The sequence below is a fragment of the Trachymyrmex septentrionalis genome, unplaced genomic scaffold (assembly GCF_001594115.1).
Source record: "Trachymyrmex septentrionalis isolate Tsep2-gDNA-1 unplaced genomic scaffold, Tsep1.0 scaffold107, whole genome shotgun sequence".
Lineage (NCBI taxonomy): Eukaryota > Metazoa > Arthropoda > Insecta > Hymenoptera > Formicidae > Trachymyrmex > Trachymyrmex septentrionalis.
Genome location: NW_017304196.1, coordinates 1,915,203 through 1,936,012, shown reverse-complemented (window position 1 = coordinate 1,936,012; position 20,810 = coordinate 1,915,203). Strand labels below are relative to the sequence as shown.

The 20,810-nt window shown below is 34.6% G+C and overlaps 6 protein-coding genes across 10 annotated transcripts in view; 3 read left to right on the top strand and 3 right to left on the bottom strand.

The window, feature by feature from the left end:
• The window catches only part of LOC108746049, a 4,752-nt gene extending 4,034 nt beyond the window's left edge, over positions 1-718 (top strand). For 2 of the 3 annotated variants that reach the window (XM_018482561.1, XM_018482570.1), the window contains 2 exons: positions 73-416; positions 520-718. In XM_018482561.1, coding sequence (XP_018338063.1) covers positions 73-416; positions 520-718 — 543 coding nt within the window. Of the gene's footprint in view, positions 1-72; positions 417-509 lie in introns of all 3 variants that reach the window. The other variant, XM_018482577.1, reaches the window with a different exon arrangement.
• Positions 719-1,364: 646 nt separating this feature from the next.
• Positions 1,365-3,762, bottom strand: LOC108746248 (protein FAM177A1-like). Its single transcript, XM_018482898.1, has 4 exons — positions 3,575-3,762; positions 2,509-2,844; positions 1,892-2,017; positions 1,365-1,801 (listed from the first exon to the last, which is right to left on the bottom strand). The coding sequence occupies exons 1-4, from the start codon at positions 3,575-3,577 to the stop codon at positions 1,529-1,531; spliced, it is 738 nt and encodes a 245-aa protein (XP_018338400.1). The 5' UTR covers positions 3,578-3,762; the 3' UTR covers positions 1,365-1,528.
• Positions 3,763-4,862: 1,100 nt separating this feature from the next.
• LOC108747213 (fizzy-related protein homolog) lies at positions 4,863-7,395 on the top strand. Its single transcript, XM_018484551.1, has one exon. The coding sequence runs from the start codon at positions 5,314-5,316 to the stop codon at positions 6,796-6,798; it is 1,485 nt and encodes a 494-aa protein (XP_018340053.1). The 5' UTR covers positions 4,863-5,313; the 3' UTR covers positions 6,799-7,395.
• A 2,929-nt stretch (positions 7,396-10,324) lies between these two features.
• LOC108746101 (nucleolar protein 58) lies at positions 10,325-13,613 on the bottom strand. The gene is made up of 4 exons (XM_018482647.1): positions 13,448-13,613; positions 12,684-12,760; positions 10,854-12,493; positions 10,325-10,469 (listed from the first exon to the last, which is right to left on the bottom strand). Exons 1-4 carry the CDS (start codon positions 13,490-13,492, stop codon positions 10,333-10,335), a joined length of 1,899 nt encoding a protein of 632 aa, XP_018338149.1. The 5' UTR covers positions 13,493-13,613; the 3' UTR covers positions 10,325-10,332.
• Positions 13,614-14,071: 458 nt separating this feature from the next.
• On the top strand, positions 14,072-15,231 carry LOC108746074 (NADH dehydrogenase [ubiquinone] 1 beta subcomplex subunit 3). 3 transcript variants are annotated; one of them, XR_001939140.1, is made up of 3 exons: positions 14,072-14,193; positions 14,635-15,014; positions 15,150-15,231. XR_001939140.1 is itself a non-coding variant. In XM_018482608.1 (3 exons), the coding sequence occupies exon 2, from the start codon at positions 14,635-14,637 to the stop codon at positions 14,956-14,958; it is 324 nt and encodes a 107-aa protein (XP_018338110.1). In that variant the 5' UTR covers positions 14,072-14,193; the 3' UTR covers positions 14,959-14,991; positions 15,150-15,226. The 3 variants fall into 3 exon arrangements, 1 of the variants encoding a protein (XP_018338110.1); XM_018482608.1 differs by having other exon boundaries at positions 14,635-14,991; positions 15,150-15,226; XR_001939142.1 differs by lacking the exon at positions 14,072-14,193 and adding an exon at positions 14,545-14,566.
• Positions 15,057-19,969, bottom strand: LOC108746085 (meckelin). Its single transcript, XM_018482622.1, has 13 exons — positions 19,765-19,969; positions 19,519-19,680; positions 18,897-19,198; positions 18,307-18,501; positions 17,905-18,156; positions 17,673-17,827; positions 17,442-17,607; positions 17,078-17,362; positions 16,368-16,835; positions 16,028-16,296; positions 15,789-15,969; positions 15,414-15,624; positions 15,057-15,333 (listed from the first exon to the last, which is right to left on the bottom strand). Exons 1-13 carry the CDS (start codon positions 19,967-19,969, stop codon positions 15,110-15,112), a joined length of 3,075 nt encoding a protein of 1,024 aa, XP_018338124.1. The 3' UTR covers positions 15,057-15,109.
• Positions 19,970-20,810: the final 841 nt, after the last annotated feature.

The following is a 20,810-nucleotide window of genomic DNA, read 5'->3' as shown; positions in this document are numbered from 1 at the left end:
ATATATATATATATATATAACAAGATAAGAGATTCAGGTATTCCGAATTAATTCGCTATTATGCGTTCGTAGAAAATGACGAAGCAGATTAAACGAATATCCCATTCCTTATATGAGGCGAACTTATCCTCCAAGTTCGCGTCTATGGAGATACAGGAATTACAATTGACATCCGATCTGATGCTGACGGCTTGTAAAATTGGTAGAACATTGATTGGAGTTGGTGTGAATCCAAACAGCAACATGGGACTCGCTGTTATTAATTTAGGAGTATGTAATCTACCGCCTACTTTCAGAACTGATATAGCAAACAAGATGTTGGCTCATATAGAACAGTATAAAGGCTCCTGGTTGCAAAGACACTTTCCACAGGGTCTCCAGGATTCGTTGCTAGTTTTAACTAGTGCGCTGCATAGGTTTGTGCCGGCGACATAAGTTTTTTTCTCTTTTTAAGCATACAAAATATTTAGTTTATACTGAGTAATCTACCAAGCGCAAATGTCTAAAAGACTTTTACAGGACATCTCTCTCGAACTTTTGTGTTGTTCGAGGTTTTAATCGACTGCAGTGTGCAAATACGATATACGCGGCAAATGAAACACACAATACATACAGGATTTCAAGATATATTCGAGGAAAAACTATTGAGAGCAATATGTATTTTTATCCTTATATATTATCACTACTATTGTATGTTTGCTATGCTGTAGTTTCTTAATATTAGCAAATTTATTTTCAAGATACTTTTGAAAAATAATATTTTATTAAGAGAGAATATAATTTTATGCTAAGAAGTTTTGATTATAAAAAGAATGTTTGTTTTATTAAATATAAAAACATTTATTATCTTTATTGTCATTGTTAATTGCATAATAATTCAGTGAATCACGCTGACATGAGTAACAGCAAGTAATGTTTAAATATATTGTTTATTTTTATATGGACGTATGTGCAAATGCAGAGTTCAAAAAATTCTCTTTCGCAATGAGGTAACATATTTTTTATATTATTAACAGATTAATATAACTATAATGTATCTTATAAATAATATATATAGGTCATATACACAAATTATATCGATCTATTGTAACAATTAATTATGAAAAATAATACTAAAACTTTTCATATATATACAATTTTTATACATATAATCGTCATTTAAACTGACTACGAACAGGAAGTTTTGCAGGATCTTTATCTAAATGCTTTTCAACTGTCATATATCACAATAATTTTTAATTTTTGTCTTACATCACATACTTTCTTTTTTCATAAATTCATATATTCGTTATTTAATATATATTTTAAAAAACTTTAATATTGCATAGAAAAATATTAGTTAAAGAATCATTCAAGCATTTATTATTTCTATTTGTAAATTTGCTAATGAATTTGAAATTGAGCAGTAAATATCTCTCAATTAAAGCTATGTGTAGGCGATATTTGAAATGGATTGTAAAATAGAGAATTTGTTATATGTAACACACACACATGTTTCATCAGTATTAAATCTCCACACTTTACGTCATTACTTACATTCATTTGTTAACATAGTATTGCTATTTATAAGATTGTTCCTATTTTGTTCGTTCCATCCACCCATCTCCAAATCTTGTTTGTGAATCATTTCTTTTTCGAGTGCTTGCAGCCTATAAAACTCATTGATCTCAAACTGATACTTGGGCGCTGTTATGCCAAAGAAATTGGCCAAGCATTCGCCAACGTAATCACAACCGTCCAACATTTTAGAGCTCAACCATGTGGTTTGGTACCATGCCCATGGTAACCAATTCATATTTTTCTACAAAATATGTAAAATTTTATCTTTTCATTGAATAAGTATATAATATTATACATATATAATTTTTAATTAATATAATTATATATTTACAGTATCTATCTGTGACACAATTTTATTCTTTGGTGTATCAACTTCATCTTCTGACGAATATTCCTCCATTACTCCATCCGAAAATTGCAATATTCTCTTTGGCTTTTTACTCAATTTGCGTTTGCACTAGAAATTAATATTTAATAAAATTAAACTGAGTTAAATTTGTTAAATATAGAAAAACATTATAGAAATTCTTCTGAAGGATGTCAATAGTTAATATTCATTAGTAATTTAAAAATTAATGAAATTAAATAAATTTAAAAAAAAACATGAATCGTGATTCAAGATGAATCTATTGCTATTAGAAAAAAATCTATTTTAAAAAATTCTTCAATACTTAATCTGAAGCTTTATTATAGAAAATATCCAATAAATTTGTATAGAGATTAGCATTGGAATGTAATAAAGAATATCTGTGTACAAACAACCCAATATGTTTCCCACTGAAAAACTGGGTTTACAGAAAGGATCCATTTGTGTTTATTTTTATCTCGAAGGTCAAACTATCGTCTAAAGTAAAGTGTGCGATCCTGATAAAGATTGTTTGGAAGGTTAAATGGAACGAAATACGTCTCGGTATCCGGAGATCTACTTGGCTCTACCTACAATCCTACCTGCGTCTCGGTATCCAAATTATCCTGCAGAATAATGTCGCTCAGATCCCTGATGTCATCCCTCTCCTCCGATGTCATTGCTGGTCTTATCTTACAGTAAACAAAGCCTCTCGTGCCGCGTCGCGCCCTAATGACTCTCGTCAATACGTCGAGCAAGCTCTCTCTCGCTCTCCCCTCACCAGCCAGATGACTCATTCGAGACGAACGAGACTTCGAAAGAAACGGCGAAGCATCGTGATCCCATTGGTGCTGCTGATTTAGCGGTTCTTCTGTTGATCTGCCTGCGACCGGGCTGGGCAAGCAGTAGGGCACGTTCAGCTCATCTAGAGACTCTTGCTGCTTTCCAGAAAGAGGCTTATTTTATCTTTGTTTAACATTGGCAAATAGCAAAGATTATAGGTGTATTACTGTTATACTTGTCGACTGTCGTCTTGTTCTCTTGTTAGAAAGTAACCCTTATAACAATCTGATTATTTTGATTGTGTGTTTCATGAAGTACATATTACATTATTTTATTCTCGTTATTCACTGAATGTTAAACAAGGATAAAATGATACATTATGTACAATATATAATACTTTACGAAACTAGGAGTTTGTTAAAAATTTATGAGAGAGAGAAAGAGAAACATATATAAATTATACTATTTCCCTTTAATTTATATTGTCTCACTTTATAACTTTAATTAAGATTATACATGTCTTCCATTCAGTGATACAAATCGACACAAATATCGTTTCTATTTTTCTTTGCATTCCAAACAAATAATGAATGAATAACAAAGAACGATAGTATTGACTTATCATTTAAATGGAAAACACCTTACATAGAATGAGATGGTATGATGAGTAGAGTGAAATAATAAAGAGGAAAGAGATATATACTTTTCTCTCGTAAGATTTTAACAAAACCGCCAGACTTTTTGGATGCGTTTCATTTGACGCTCACAACATTCATGGAATCGTTTCATTCTTTTTGTTTATCAAATGTTAAACAAATAATGCTGACGAGCATTGTGAGCATCAAATGAACTCACCCTTCATACAGAGTTTCTCATTGGGCTCACCATGGCGTGTCGCTTTTTGTATTCGAAAATGCCATTTCGCGATTGATTTCAGGATCGAGTAGAATTATATTCCTTTAACTAATCCTCTCCCAAGTCTCATTTACCAACTGGCTCTTATAAAATAGATATGTTCGTGCATGCGCGGCTGCAACTGGCATGAATCGCAACATTCGAGGCGGAAAAATAACGTAGAATTGAGGGTGCAGACAGCAATAGAAGGTTTTATGATTTCGACCTATCAGAAACCTATATTCCGATATATCCAATTTCTACTTAATGGTGTTCTACAATGTGCTATTTGTTTCCTGTTTCTTGCTTTTTACATTTTGCTTTTTTTCCTCTGTAATCGTTTTATCAACAATTATATTTCTTGATATGTGTTTTCTGTTTCTTCTGAAGTTTGTTAACGTTTATCTCGAGCAACAGAAAACGAAAAACATAAAAAAGGATAAAAAGCAAAAAAGCAAGATACAAGAAACAAAAGCACATTCTCGTTTGCTGAGTCCTTAAATTCTTCCTTCTATCTTATCGCAGATAGAGAAAATCCGTTAGTCGATGATGAAATCATCTTTATCTTTCCGACGATGATATTCATCATTTAATGGAACGAACGTGCAGTGCATTCACATTTCAAATTATGAAATGAAAAAAAAAACAAGAGAACAAAAATTTTAAACGGACCGTTGATTCAAAAAGTCTATAACATTTTGTAATGGTGTTTTTTTTATCAGGCTAATAGATAATGATATTTATTAATTATATATAGATATACATGTATAATACAATATTGATATATATAATATAATATTACATATCGCTTATTTGTTACGACAATGATATAATAAAAATTGTCAAAAACACAAAGAAAAAAACATACTCTAAAAGAATACTCGATTTTTTATTTTTTTATAATTAGTTATTACATTACAGTTGCACAAAATTAACATCACATTTTTATGATTAAAAAATTTTTATAACGCATAAATGAATTAAACAATTTATTTTTTTTAATAGGGTCGTTATTTTAGTTGCAAACGATATATTGTCGTATATATGTATTGTATATACAATATTATTATATATACATTTATTATTATATGTGTCTTTGAATACGAATAAGAGGAAGGGAAGTTAATCTTATGACTGTTTTTGTCCCTTTATTAATTACCTCACATCACACTATTCTTGGAATGATAACAAATATATAATACAATTAATTTATTGTATTGTATTGTATTGTCTATACGATATAATATTTATTATCATTCCAAGAATAGTGGGTTGTGAATAATGAATGAAGGGATAAAAACGGTCGATAAGTTTGACTACCCTTCCCCTTCGATATTCATATTCCGAGACACGTTTCTATTGGCGGACACGAGGTAATCGCTCGAGACCTCGTGCGAGCCTCTCGATTCTCGAATCCTGCGAGTTCTGACGTCGAATGGCGACGGCGAGGCTGCTAACACGACGGATGGTGGTCAGCAAGTTCAGACCTCAAACCGTCCGAAAAAGTTAAACGGAACGTATCGCGGAGTGGCTGAGCACCCGGGAATGAGCTTGTGACGTGTTCCGAGGCCTGAGGATCGATTGCGGAGTTGTCGCAGCGGGCTCCTACGGTTTCTCGACGGCGGTGCATGCGGGAGGCGCGTCGGCGGTGCCGTTAATTATGTGAAAGAGATAAGGAGCATTGCCTCTTGGTGCGGCAAAGGTGGGATACGTATCCCTCACGTCGCGTTATGTTTCATCACGAGTATGAGAAACGGCTGCTGAAGCCGGTGAGCGCGGACGTCTCGACGGCGACGGGCACGGCGACGTTGTCCGGCACCACTGTAGCCACTTACTCGCCCATCTACTTCTCGCCCACGAAGACGGCGTACAACAACAGTTACGACCGCTTTATACCCACCCGTTCAGGTAATAATTGGCAAACGACGTTTTCTATGATTAGCGAGAATGGCCGGGGTGGCCTGGTAGCGAAGAAGACACGAGAGAATGGCGAGGGTAGCCGTGACGGTATCGCCTATTCCTGTCTGTTGAAGAACGAGCTGCTTGGAGCAAGCATAGAAGATGTAAAAGGCCAGTGCGAGGAGCGAAGGGTACTCTCGCCGTTAGTCACTAAGAACCTCTTCAAGTATACCACTCCCACCAAGGATCGGACCCTGCTGGATCAAAGTTCACCATATTCCTTATCACCACTTAGTGCCAAGAGTCAAAAATTATTGAGATCTCCCAGAAAGGCTACCAGGAAAATCTCAAGAATACCCTTCAAAGTGCTAGATGCTCCGGAGTTGCAAGATGACTTCTATCTGAACCTGGTCGACTGGTCCTCTCAGAATGTTCTCAGCGTTGGTCTGGGAAGTTGCGTCTACCTGTGGTCGGCATGCACCAGCCAGGTGACGAGACTCTGCGATCTGTCCAGCGATGGCAACAGCGTTACTTCCGTCGCCTGGAACGAGCGTGGCAATCTGGTGGCGGTAGGTACGCATATGGGCTACATACAGGTCTGGGATGTAGCAGTGAACAAGCAGGTGAGCAAGCTACAGGGCCATAGCGCTCGAGTGGGAGCCCTGGCATGGAACGGAGAGGTTCTGTCATCTGGCAGCAGGGATCGGTTGATACTACAGAGAGACGTGAGGACGCCGTGTATTGTCGGCGAACGGCGACTCGGTGCCCATCGGCAGGAGGTGTGTGGCCTCAAGTGGTCGCCGGACAATCAGTACTTGGCATCTGGTGGCAATGACAATCGGCTCTACGTGTGGAATTTACACTCGCTCTCACCCATCCAGACGTACACCGAGCACCTGGCAGCGGTGAAAGCGATCGCCTGGTCACCTCATCATCACGGTCTGCTGGCGTCTGGTGGCGGCACCGCCGACCGTTGTATTCGCTTCTGGAACACGTTGACCGGTCAACCGATGCAATGCGTCGACACCGGCTCACAGGTCTGCAACTTGGCATGGAGCAAGCACAGCTCTGAGCTAGTCAGCACGCACGGTTATTCGCAGAATCAGATTCTCGTGTGGAAATACCCGAGCCTCACGCAAGTGGCCAAGCTTACCGGACACTCATACCGGGTGCTCTACCTGGCGATGTCGCCCGATGGCGAGGCGATTGTTACCGGGGCGGGCGACGAAACTTTGCGCTTCTGGAATGTATTCAGTAAGGCCCGCAGTCAGAAAGAAAACAAGTCCGTTCTGAATCTATTCACAAGTATCCGATAAATAATGGACTGCACTGGTCATCGTGGTAGAGCCTCGCGAAACGTCTTTTATTATGTATTTTGTACATATGCATACACACTCTATCTATCGTCATAAATACATTATCGTAGAGTATTCTAAAAGAATTATATATACATACACACACACACACACACACACACACACACACACACACACACACACACTTATATAGAAACATATATATATATATATAACTGCGTTAGAGGTACTAGAAGAAACACATTCTTAGAGAATTGTATAGAAATAAGAATTACGCGATGTTCCCAATATATAGAATAAGTTCGCGGATTTGTCACATAGTCTACGACACTTGAGTACTTGTGTGCAATACTCGTCGCTATTCTCCGGTACTTCCTTATAAGGAAAGAAAAACAAGATTGCACCGGAGATTATCGCTACGAGACGCTCTATATTTTTTATGCACTTTATATACACTTATTTTTATATGTCGCTACTCTATAGAATTATAAATATTTGCACAGAAAGAGTGTCCCGGAAATCGCAAATATGACGGCAAATATGAAACAGATTTTTTTTCTTGATTATTGATATCAAATTATAGATTCTTATATTTAGAATTTTTTGATATAAACAATATTTTTTATTATTTTTAATCATATTATTACACTCAGATTTGTTTTTTTAATTAAAGGGACAGTCGATCGCAGCTATCAAGAATTTTCTCAAGAGAGAAACCTACTCCAGATTTGCCCCTAGATTTGTAATTAAAATTAAGTCGTTTCAGGACACTCTCTGTACAACGCGCTTGCGTTTTTCTATTCTATTTTGCATCTTACGCGACCACGATGTTGGAGCACACACAATCTATATCTTGCTGTATGTACCTACGAATGGGAGTTTACAGCTAATGATCTATTATGCATTTCATAAATTTGTAATCGCAGTTCTCTCCTTTGAGAGTATTTAATCACTGGATTTTCGCAACTTTTCGAATGTCCTTGGAGATATCTGCAGACTGACCAGACTCTGAAAGAGAAAAAAGTAAAGTCTGCGAAAGGCTGTCTCGTACTTTTGCTACTGCTTGATATTGTCCTGTTGCCCCCAATGTTAGTCATATAAAAAGGGATTTGCTTCTACAGAACAATTTTTCTGTCACATTCTTCTATAACTAATACTAATTTATAGTTTAGCTCGGAAAACTGTACAAATTTAAGTTGAAACGTGATTTATATCATGCGAATCTACTAATTTATGTTATAATAAGAAGAATATATATTTAATATATCGCATTGATATATCTTACGTAATGTTATTCGAAAAGAAAGAAGGAGATGGAGAGTTGATAACAGAAAATTGTACAATTGAGAAAATCTACGTGTAGTTCGCAGACGTATACGCATATTTGCGTAATCTATTTTTCGCGATACCGTATATCGGACGTTCGAGTACATGAGTATGTAATAAAAAAAGAAATAGGAAACTGAAATAAAAAAGCTATATATATATATATTGAGATATTAATTCTCAGCGAGTGATGATTATTTCGTTCATAGTTCGCCGAATGCGAATAATTGATGATTGTCGTGTAACATTATACGTTATACTCTAGTAATATGTATAAAATATTTTTATACAATAATCATTGTGTCGTTAGACAAAATGCGTACACGCCTACGACGCTTTGCTCGATTCACTTTGTTACGGCGATTAACCAGGAAGACGAACCGGAAGTAAAAAAAAAAAGGGGAATGCAAATTGCATTAAGTCCTACATGTGCACTGCATTCTATGTACGCCAAGCAGGATCTGAGTTTCTTCTAATAAGTCGTCTACAAATAGAGATGTTTTCTCAAAGTTTCTATGCAGCATCGTTCGATACGTGACGTGTAATTAAAACGAAATGGAAAAACATTTTGTTTTCCACAATGGACTCCAAAAAGATGTATACGTACATATATGATTGTAAACGATATCAGATCTATTAAATATAATGCGCGAAAGAAGGCACCATATATCAAAATAGACAAATTATGTGAGATATTGATAGAGCTAGTGAAATCAAAAGTAATTATTTTTAAAAATTATAAAATACAGTTGCTGTTTTACATATTAAAATAAGGCAAGAGATAAATGAGACGACAAATGTATATAGATCAAAGTCTGCTAGTCAAATTTAGTCAGAATTTTTTCGGATTCGATACTGATGACAATTTCTTTTTATGAGTGTATATATAAGTATAACATTTCCTTAAATAATATTTCTATTTTTCCAAAATAAGCATATTTTAAAAGTAAATTAAGTAAAACTAAAATTCCTTCGCTTACAAACAACATTGCTTCTATACTATAAATTATGAATCATTTATTATATACAACATATCTTCTATTGTGCTGACTTTTATAGAAATGATATCGTTTACGCTCGTGAATTATTTAAATTTTTTAAATTAATATATAGTATATTTTTTTTGGAAGATATACTCTTTTTGAACGAAAATGTATAAATTCTAAAGAATATGTATTGTGAAGATCTATCGCGAAAGTTTTAAATTGACTTTCATGATTTAATCGTTAAATCTATGATGTATTGCTCTGTAGACATATCTGTTGTCACATATGTGCATCAAGATTTATAATTAATATTGATACTTATATGAATGTATAATGCAAAAAATATATGAGATATTAATTTTTTGCAAGTCATGCGCTAATATCTACTTATAACATAATCGGCTTTCGATTTACGATCTTAAATGCGTGCAATCGTCTCGTGGAAGATCTTTATAGTTTCTTACGCTATTATTTTTGTGCGAGTCGTTATTCAAATGCAATTCTGCTAATTATGACAAAATCTCATTTTTGCAAAAGAGATACATATTGTAAGATATTTAACAAGCCAGTTTTATATCTATCATTAATTTGGATGGCAATTACAAGCGAATATCTTCTATCATATATGATCGTACTTGTACAATATTAATTGTAGCTTATATTTTTTTGGAAAAATATAAAATCATGAATTAAATTATCGATTAATATACTATATGCAAAACGCATAATTATTTCGAAGATTCAGCTATTATGTAACTGCCTGCAAGTCAGATAAATAAGTGTTAGAATAAAATATTTAGTAAACCTTCAGATGTATTCGCGTATCATGGGTTAAATAAAGTAATTCTGTTATAAAAATGTCATGGTCCTAAGTTTAGTATCTTGTATAAAAAATTAATATAAAGCAATTTCTTTCCCTTTCTACAATTACATGCCTCTCCTCCTACAGGTAAAACAAAAGACTAATTTCTTATCAGAATTTTTAGTATTACAATATTTTATTTTATGAAAAAATGATATCTAGGGAATGTTGAATTTCTATAGAAAAAAAATGAATCGTTAATGCATAAATGTATTTATGAGAAAACTATACAATATTTTACATGAATCTTGTTTAATGTAATATGAAATATATATATATATTATATATTGTATATATAATATATATATTATATATATATATATATACTATATATAATATAAAAAATTATCAACTTCAAGTTTATTCTTGCTTTGATTTCTTTTTTTTCTTTTTCTTTTTTTCGCTCGAAACTGGTTCCTCCACCTCTTCAGCAGATACTACTGTTTGTTGCAGCTCCTCAGTTTCTTTTTCCTTCTTCTTTTTCTTTTTCTTCTTTTCTGTAAATAAAAATAATAAATTCTTATTTGGACGGCTATTTTATTATTTATTACAAAATTAGGCGATTTAATAGACTAAAAGTCTACTTAGTTATGAGTCTAACTCAATACTTAATTAGTTGAAACGTTAATTACAGATTGAAAATTACAGAAATATGTTTAAAAAAATCTTTAAACATCTTGTAATTACTGAAAAGAGAGATTTGAACCTGCACATTTTCGAAACCTGTATATTTTCTAAATTACATTTTTTGCAATATTACTTTTTAATTGTTTTCTAGCCGAATCAAGATATTTAATGGTAAAATATAAAAATTGAAAATCAACTATTATATTCGATATTTATTCAAAATCTTGTATGTGCATTTATATTTTTATAGTTACCTTCACTTGTTTCAGATGCAACTGAAACATCTCCTTCACATATTTCCTCAGTTTTTACAGTTGCCTCTTCAATCGATTCTTTCTTTTTTTTCTTTTTTTTCTTCGTTGTAAGATCTGAATCCGGTTCAGCATGCGCTTCTTCTTGGATACCAGACGCTTCTGGTATGTCTTCTGTTTTGGATTCTAACTTATATTTTTTCTTCTTTTTCGGAATATCGGAATCCGTTTTTATTTGTGTACCAGAAAATTCTCCTTGTTCTACATTATGTTCTAAACTATGTTTCTTCTTTTTTTTCGGTACAGTAACCGACTCTATTTCCGTTTGCGGTTCTTCCTCCTTCATTTCCTCCTTGATCTGTTCAGAACTCGTGCTGTATTTCTTTTTCTTCTTTTTAGGCATTTCCTCATTTTCCTTTGTTTCAATCTCTTCGATTAATGGTCTCTTCTTAGTCGTCAGTGTTGAATCTATAGATGTTGAATACTGCATATATTCGTTCTTGACTTGATATTTTTCAAATTTGGCTTTTGCTTTAGCAGTGCCACTTATCCGACGGATATTTCCTTCTTCAAGCACTCTTAACCGTGCCTCCAATTTCACTTTGTGCTCCGCGCCAAGTTCGAAGCTTGCAGTATCTCCCAATGCATCAACTCTTGTTGCTAATGATGCTTTTGCTGCCAACATTCTGGATATTTTACCCTTGTTTTTGTTTGAGGATTGTCCGACAAGTTGTGAATGGTAGATCAAACCATACTTGGGTGTGTTTTTCTTCGATTTAAGAGCACGGAACAGTGCCTTCTCTGCACCAAGAATTTGTAAAGTAGATGCTGGATGTTTAGCAAGACTTGTCAAAGAACCAGCTTTAGATATTAGACGTGCACCGATCAGATCGCCGACGAGAACTGTCAGATTTGGCGCTAATGCCATCATCCTAGTCTTCAGATAATCGCACAGCTGGGATCGGTATTGATGAAGCTCAAGTATCTCGACACATAAGCATTGCATATGTTCAGCGTCGTATTCCGAGATCTCTGAGCCCATTGAGATTTCCGCGGCCTCCTTCACTCTCGCCTCGACTTCCTCTGTCAGAATATCTGACAGATCACATTTGATAGCGTTCTCTCGTTGGCCAAGTATATGCATCGTCTTTATGTACTGAAGATTGTCAGTCACGATTTTGCCTAGCTCAGGAAAGTGCCAGCCGTACCATTCGCGCGCTCGCATTATGTAGTTATTGAGCTCCTTATCCAGATCATCCAGCAAGCACACTGCCTGTATTACCATGGTATCGACCTTGTCGGGTGAGAACTTCAGCTTGTATCTGGATAAACTGTGCGCCAGGCCCAGCGTCATGGCTGTCCTCTCCTTCTCGGTCACCCCACTTATCAAACTGTCCAATTGACCTCTGATGCATCTCATCAACTCCTGCACTGCCGTGTTGCTTACACAGGATAATTGCAGCTTATCCTTGATAGCACAGCCCAGTTTGGCATCGGCTACTGCCAGCTGTTCATGGGCCTCGATGCAGCAGTTCCTGAGCGTTTTCTTCAAAGATTTAGATAACTTGCTGTTTACAAGCGCTGTAGTGGCGCATAATGCTTCGGTAGTGTCCTCAAATTTGTGAAAGTATGTTAATTTAAGTCTGTAAAGCAAAAAAATACATGAAAATTATAATACATCAAATAAAATAGTACAATTAAAGCTACAAGAAATAATAGGTTAGTTTTTTTATTACTACATATAAAACATACTTATTTCACTTTAAGTACAAAAAGTGCATATTAGCTCAACTAAAAAAAATAGACTTATAGATTCTTGAAAGAAAAACTTACAATCTACTGGCGGCTTCAGGAGTCTCAAAATCCTTGTGAAGATCTTCCGACTGGGTGAGTTTGTTTTCATCTAGAACCTATAAGCAAATTGTCATTTAAATCTATAATATACAACAGTGCTCGCAAAGATTTGTACATTTTTGGGATGATTCTGGCACACTACCTCCAGCGCCGAGCCGCTCACATGACAGTCTGGCTTAGAAGCGTCTCTATAGCTTAAATATAAGGTCATATCTTATGTTATTAAAGAATAATTTTCTATCAAAATAATTTTTACTTCCTTAAAAAAATACTAAATTTTCTAAAACATTTTATTATAATAATTCTTGCCTACTAGAAACTATTCGATAATTGTTATAAATTTACATCGAGAAGTTTCTATAATGACGAACACATTTTTTTTTACAGCGCATAGCGGTTGAGACTAGAGAAGCTCCTAAGTCCGTTCGCTATGAGTAGCGGTCGTAGATTAAAAAAAAAAATAACGGAAAAATAACGAAAAATTACTTTCTCAAGTAACGATAATTGTAACGAGTTACTTTTAAAAATCAATAACTAATAACAATAACTTGTTACTTTTTCTACTCGAGTAACTGTAACTTGTCACTTTTAAGAAGTAACTTTCCATTCCTTGAATATTATATATTGCATATTAAACAATTTCATTGTATACACGATACTGTTGCTGGGAAATAAAATGAAGCCAACACGTGCACATTCACCTGGGTTAGGAAGTCCGACATTTCTGTTAAATTCGAAATTACCTTGAATATCGCGTAACCCGCCGATGTTTCGAACAGCACCAACATGATTGCAGCGTTTTCTTTACAACTTAACGATCACAATAATCAATTTCACACAATTTTCATTCCAACAAATAAGTGTAACGTCCACGGCACCATCCACCAAATTGACAAAATCCACGCCGATCGGAAGTCGAAACCACTATAGATTAGTCTAGATGTATGGATTAGTCTAGATAGGACTCTGTGACCAGTGATGCGCTGTCAAAGGAATTATACGCATGCGCAGAACATTCCCGTGTGGGAATAATTCCCACGACAGCGCATCATTGATGGCTTCTGCACACTGAACGCGTCCAATGTGCAGGAATCATGACTTCGGTTGGTATCGCAGACCGAAATGTTGAAATTATATAGTCGGAATTTAGGAAACGGAATATCAGAAAAGTAATATGACCAATTAGAATCATTTAAGGTTACCGCATTCGTATAACACACTATTCTGACTGGTCATATTTACTTTTCCAAGATTCCGTTTTTCGAAATTTCGACTGTCACGTGTAGCAATTTGCATTCTCATCGTGCACGTACTATCAGCTTTAAGGTACATTTTCAAGTTTTGACGAGTCATGTTTGGTCTATCTGCATTACATTTATAGTTCTGGGATTTAAAATCAGCTGGTTATACTCTAAAATTGTCCAAAATAATCCAAAAGAGATAAATTATATAATTTCAATTTGACAAATATCAACTACGGTCTCACAGTGTACGTAATAATAAATATTTTGTTTAACAAATATTTTGTTTAACATTAATAATGTCGAAACTTTTTCTACTGTATCATAGTTTTAATTTAGAGCCAGTGATTTCTTTGAGCATACATTTAATCTTAGGGTGATAAAAATTAACTTCTATTATAACTGAAAACATGTTAGAAAAATCATTTATGATCGTTGATCAACATATTGTTTCAAAAATTGCTACTATGAAAACCGTGCATTTAAAAACAAAATGTATTACTGAACGGCATAATGTTATAAAAAATATGAATGTTAGAATTTTTGTATTGATATACAATGTCAAGTAAATATTTAGGACGATTATTACTGACTGGTAAATAACAAAGAAATTAATAACCAGTTAGTAATTATTTTTAAAGTACATATATATTGTAATGAGAAAAATATATGTTATTTATTTTGTACAGATGGGAGGTCACGATGCACATCATCATGGTCCACCATACCAAATACCCAACCATGATATTTATAAAGTGGAAGATGTGCCAGAATTGAAACGTGTTCAAGAAGAATTAGCTAAGAAAGGATTGAGAGATCCTTGGCTGAGAAATCAAGTGTGGCGCTACAAAAGAAGTGCATCGCCTTATATGCGTGCATTAATAACTGTAACCAGAGGCTGGAGAATTGGTGTACCAGCATTCCTCATAACTATCGCTATTGAACAATATTTTGGAATCGATTACTCAGGACATGGACATCATAAGGATAAGCATGGAAATGATCATCATTAGTGTTCGCTTTGGATATTAATGTGGTACAAGGAAGTAAGAAATAGTAGAGTGTAAAGGTATCTAAATAAGCTACAAAAATATATTATAAAAGTAATAACTATAATATATTAGTTAATATTTGCTTAATTAATTATTATTTATTTTATCATGGTTACATTAGGAATCTTTTGTCCAATAATGATTTGTTGCAGAGATTTCTCTTAACGTTGCATCTAATGATTATTAAGAATAATTGCGATATGATAACTGTCGCTATACAAGCGAAAATGTAAGAATTATACCACGTCAAAAAGAAGGCAAACACTGTGACTTCAAATGTCACTAATAACCATTCATTTCCGTGAAGCACCACTTTGTTGAAGGAATAATTGTTATCTGCAAAAATAAAATTAGTTTCATTAAAATGACAATATCTGCATTAAATTTTATTAAAAATCTCTGTAATTTTTTAGTACCAATGTAAAAAACAGATTTGTCTTTGGCATCTACAAAGAAAACATCCCATAATTTTTCTAATATATGCTGCTCTTTGATTATATAATCTTCATTTTCCAAGCAGTGATCCAGAAATTGCATTAGGAAGAAACTAATTTTTGACCTGGTTTCAAATAATTGTTTCCAATTTCTAGAAGGTGTGTCGCTTCCTTTTAAAATTCCTACACTTCCCTGGGCAAAATATATTACAAACTGTACAATAATTATTTTTAAATTGTATGGTAGTCTTACTTTAAAATAGTATAATGATACTCAAGATTTTCTCTTTTATAGGCATGAAAATAAATGAAGTGTTATTAATAGTGGTACTTTTCTACGAACAATCTCGTACATACGTTGTTCTTTTGTCTCATGAGTTCATCATATAGCGATTTAAACGAATGAGTCAACGATAATATAAAAGTCTGGTCTGTCGTGCCGGGTACCAGGCCTCTGTGCGCACATAAATCGTCTTCTTCCTTTTTCAAATCGTTTATCAGGGTAGGAAGATCAGTATCCGCAAATCCATGTACTGATCTATCAAAAGTAATATTATTAATTATCTCTTTCTTCTTGTAAGACGCGCTTAAATTACCTTCCATGAATATAAAAGCCATAATAATTGTGTGCCAATATAAACACACTAATGTTCGCGATCGAGCATAGATCTACGAACTTTTGCAGTCTGTTTCTAATGTATCTCTCGTAAAACGTAAAACGGACGAACCATTGTAAAAGATATATAAATATGTACATGAACGTGCAAATCGCGAATTGCAGCGTAAAATTGTTCTCTGTTTCGGAGGATGTATTTGCGACGGTCGATTCTGGTATCACTAACATCCACGATTCCAAATCGAATATCTAAAACGATGTAATTATTCAGATTTTGTTGTGTTATTAGGAAATTAAATTTCTTTTTTGTGTCAGCTGACCTGCAGGAAACACAGAGTGTAAATCGATTGCAATGCTACATTTATCCTTCTTCTGGTTTGCAATTTGCACCACTCGTTTGCGATGAAGTAGGTTCTCCAAACACTGATCGGAAAATCGTGTACATAACTGCGTTCTGTTGTTTCCTGCAAAGGCGACCTCGCGATCGGATAAATGGAAGAAAAATCTGGCGTGTATTTTTCAATCGAAGAAGACTTGGACATTTCACTGGGGCTTGTATTCTTGTTCGTTTTGTGTGATCTCCTCCTTCGCTTGGACGCGATGACGTCCGATGTTACTCTCGAAGATTTACCCTCGCCCTGTGGAAATCTATTGGAATACAATTTCTGTAAAGAAGTACGCGGAGAGTCGTACTTCGGTTGATCGGGTATCGTCCTCGGTTGTTCCCAGTCGATGAAAAAGACGCTTAAATCCCAATGCTGATACACGAACCCTATCATTTCTGCAATCTAAATGAAAGGAACAAAAATGTTGGGTGCTAAATTTTTTATTAAACCTGCCCTGGATAGTCGAGAAGTTTAAGTTTAAACCCTAGCTGAGATGTTTTTCTCAATAAATTTTTTGCGGTATGCTATTAGCATTGTGAAATTGATGATCAATTTAATTTGTAAATTTTATCAAGTTTTATGTGATAAATTGGAGTTCTGTTAATTAATTAATTTTAGATAAAACGTTACATTGTTTTACTTACTTTAAAGCTAAATGCTACGGTAATGTATGTTCGGATTTTTTCTTCACTATCTTCATTAGGAAGAAGAACGTATGGTACAGTTTGAGCTTTATAAAAGACAAACAGATACACGCATGTACAAATGCACACAAATGTAATTGCATTTCCAACCGCACCCATGCTGTAGATCAGGAACCACAATAACACGGCTATACTAAGATTACCGTTGTGATTATGCTTATAATAATTCCACGCCTTAACACCGGAAAATATTAATGCTATTCCCGTAAATACTCCGACAGTTATCTAAAAAAAAAATATATATATATGTTATATATATATTTAGTATTTAAAAGAAAAGTAAAACACTGTAATACATTTTTACCTGAACATCATAATCTATATCGTTATCCTTCAGCACAAATGCAACTTTGTAATTTATTGTAACATCGGAATTGTTAAGGAAATCTTGATACGTTAGCTCATCGTATTCGACAATCAAAATGGGCGCGAAGATCTTGCCGTGATCTTTTCTATTCTGAACGTTTACTCTGAAAATAAAATTAACAATGATTAACCACAAAAGAATTTGTAACGTAAATTATATGCGACTTACAAGATAGTCAAAGATTTCATATAACGAAGCACGGAAAGTTCTGATGCTTTTATGAATCCGCTGTGTATAAATATCGATAACGCTTTGAAACCGCTTACATTGTCGACCAGAAAGAACTTTCGTACCAATTGCTGATGCGAAATTTCCTTAATATTCTACAAAGCAAAAAAAATCTAATTATTTATTATTGTATAAATTTTAATCATTATTATCATTATTATTGAGATCTTACCTGATCTGGCGACTTAACAATCACAGGTAATGCGTGTATAAATGATCTATTGTCCTCTCTAAACGCTATGTAAGGAGATAGCAATTCTACTTGTGCGTTGAGTAATTCAACAGCAGTGGTTTTGCATTTTTTATTGAAATTTATACCGAACCTTACATTTCTCAGAAATTGACAGGGTAAAGTCGGTCTACCGATGGACAAGAATTTGCCATTTAATGCGAATCTTGCGATCGTAAAATCGAGGATGGTATTCTGAAAGTATATATATATATTATTATTTCGTTTTCTTAATTGTACTCTAAAAATAAATACCCAAATCTAGCTGATAATTCAGCTAGGTATAACTATATCTTATTATCATAACAACTAATAATTCTCTAATTTTTTTACAATATACCGTACATTATCCCCTTTTCTGAGGCTATATCTCTCGGATATCCTCGTATTGTTCAGCACCATCGCTGCGTCTTGCTTATTGTAAAACAACCATACAGGTGCCATGGGCGTATGCATAAAAAACATACAAGCTATACCGTCACTATAAAGAGTCAGGGCGCATATATTTGACAAATGCTCGCATGCCGTTCTGTCTCTTTTCTGAAAGCCGTTAATCACGAAAGTCTTTATGCACTATGCAATTACTATGCATTTTAATAGCATCGTAATTATCATTATTGTATTATACTATATTCTTTCATATTTTGGAAGAAGTCTAAGACCAGTATTCATAATCACGATTTTTTTTTCTTAAGATGTCTGAAATCGCCTTTGGAGATATTAACATATATACCTATTTTCATTTATATTTTTAAATAAATTGTATGTACATATGAAAGTTGTGTTTATATCCTTAATAAGTAACGTCTTAAGATATTAATGCGGCTTTATAATTGACTTATGACATCTACGACTGTATATTTAAGACGGTCTTAAATATAAGAAATCGTCTATGGATACTGATCTATGATCTCTGCGCGCAACATACTCATCACCTTGCAAAGGTGTGCCGCGACTTGCAGTTCGCTTCTCAGATAATAACTGTCGACGTGTTCGCTGCGGAACTTCACCAGATACGTGCCTCTGATATCCGGCCAGTCAGTGACGTCGTCTTTGTGCAGACAATAATTTCTTAATCTGACGTGTGTCGCACTCGGGCACACGCAATTAACGTGGCCGCTGTTCTCACGGCTGCCGCACGGCAAGCATTTGGAACAATCGGCAGATGGATACGTGCCCTGGATACACGTTACGCACAGCACAGCATCCAGCAGTGCGCCATTTATATTTCGGTCCACTGCGAGCAAGAGTACAAAAAATATATGCAATAATAGATTCCTGTATAATAAAAAATGACTAGAATGTAGAATTAAATTTTTATATTCTGTAGAATTGTGTACCTATCATAGTTGAATAAACTACAGACGTTACAATTAATAATTATAAAATAGTTCATACAATTATATACATTAATTCTACATCAAATATTATAATTGTCAACTATATAGTAGCCACAACTCTGTTCTTTTCTCTGAGTATAGGTGACAGATATCGAACGCGACGTGTCAGCAAAGTGGCAAGCTCGAAGTGTCAGCTAAAAAGACTCATTGAGATTACGTTTTATTTGGTTGGAGGAGCATTTGCACGGCGCGTTCGGGCGCAGGACGCAATCCTTTCCGTCAGCGGTCGCGGTCATGTTGGGACCGCACGCTGCGCAAAGTGGACTGCCGTTCTCGAAACCGATCATTCCGCTTAACTCGTCGCACTGGCATCGCAGACCTGCGGGAAGCACACACGTGGATAGTAGAACAGGCGAAAACAAATCGCGAACAACGAGCGGATAAAATCAAACCGTGCACCTACGGTCCGCGGCCGGTACGAGATTCCGGCTGGCGTTGCATCGCGAGCAGGACAAGGAAACTGTATCGAAGTACTCGTCGTATTTGCACGTATCCGGATCCCAGTACTCGAGCACCCCATTGTTCCCGTGGAATGCACTCGCGAGATTCGCGAAAATAATTGCAATCAACGTTAGACGACGATCGTGGCCACCTCGGGCGCAATTCATATTTGTTGTGCCGTCACGGCGACGAAGTTGTCATGCCGACGGGCATCCGGTCACCCGGTACCTGTATTTTATCAGGAGAACCGCGTCCACAATGATTCCAAAAGCCTAGTCAAAATTATTTATATATTATTCATTTTTAATAATAAAATAATTAATATTCTTTAATAAATAAATAAATAAATAAATTTTTTAACATGATTCTAATTTAAAATAAAAAGAAGCATAGTATATTATATGATGATATTATAATGTTTTACAAATTATTTGCGCTATTCTCCAAAACTTTTTGAATGAATGTCGCTCTTTATAATTAAAAATTGAGCCACTTTTTTTCAAGACTTAAATTTCTTTTTTTTTTTTAATTCTCCTTTTTAAAAAATATTTATAGCAAAATGTTATATAATATTTGTAATTTTTATCTAAAATGCTTAATCGCAATTTTGATATTCGAAACATATTTTTTAATTTAAGAAACTCCTACATATAACGCACAGATTCTATTATATATATATTTTTTTTTCTGTTAATTTAATTTCAATTAAAACGTTTATGAATTATAGAGGTAATAGTATTGAGGTAAATGATAATTTTTCAATATAACAGTTGAAATAATAATTTAATATTTTATCTTTTTATATTTGACCTTAATTAAACAAAAATTTTGCTTGTGATGCGCCAATGGCCATCTTCTAAATTTCTGGATCAGCCAACGAGAAAGTATTATCGCTATTATCAGAGTGTTTCAACTGTAAAGTCAATTGAACAATTGAAAAATGAGGTTTTGGCGAGCTTTTGAAGGAATTGGAACCACTGTGCGTCGCGTTCTCCACACGTCTTCGTG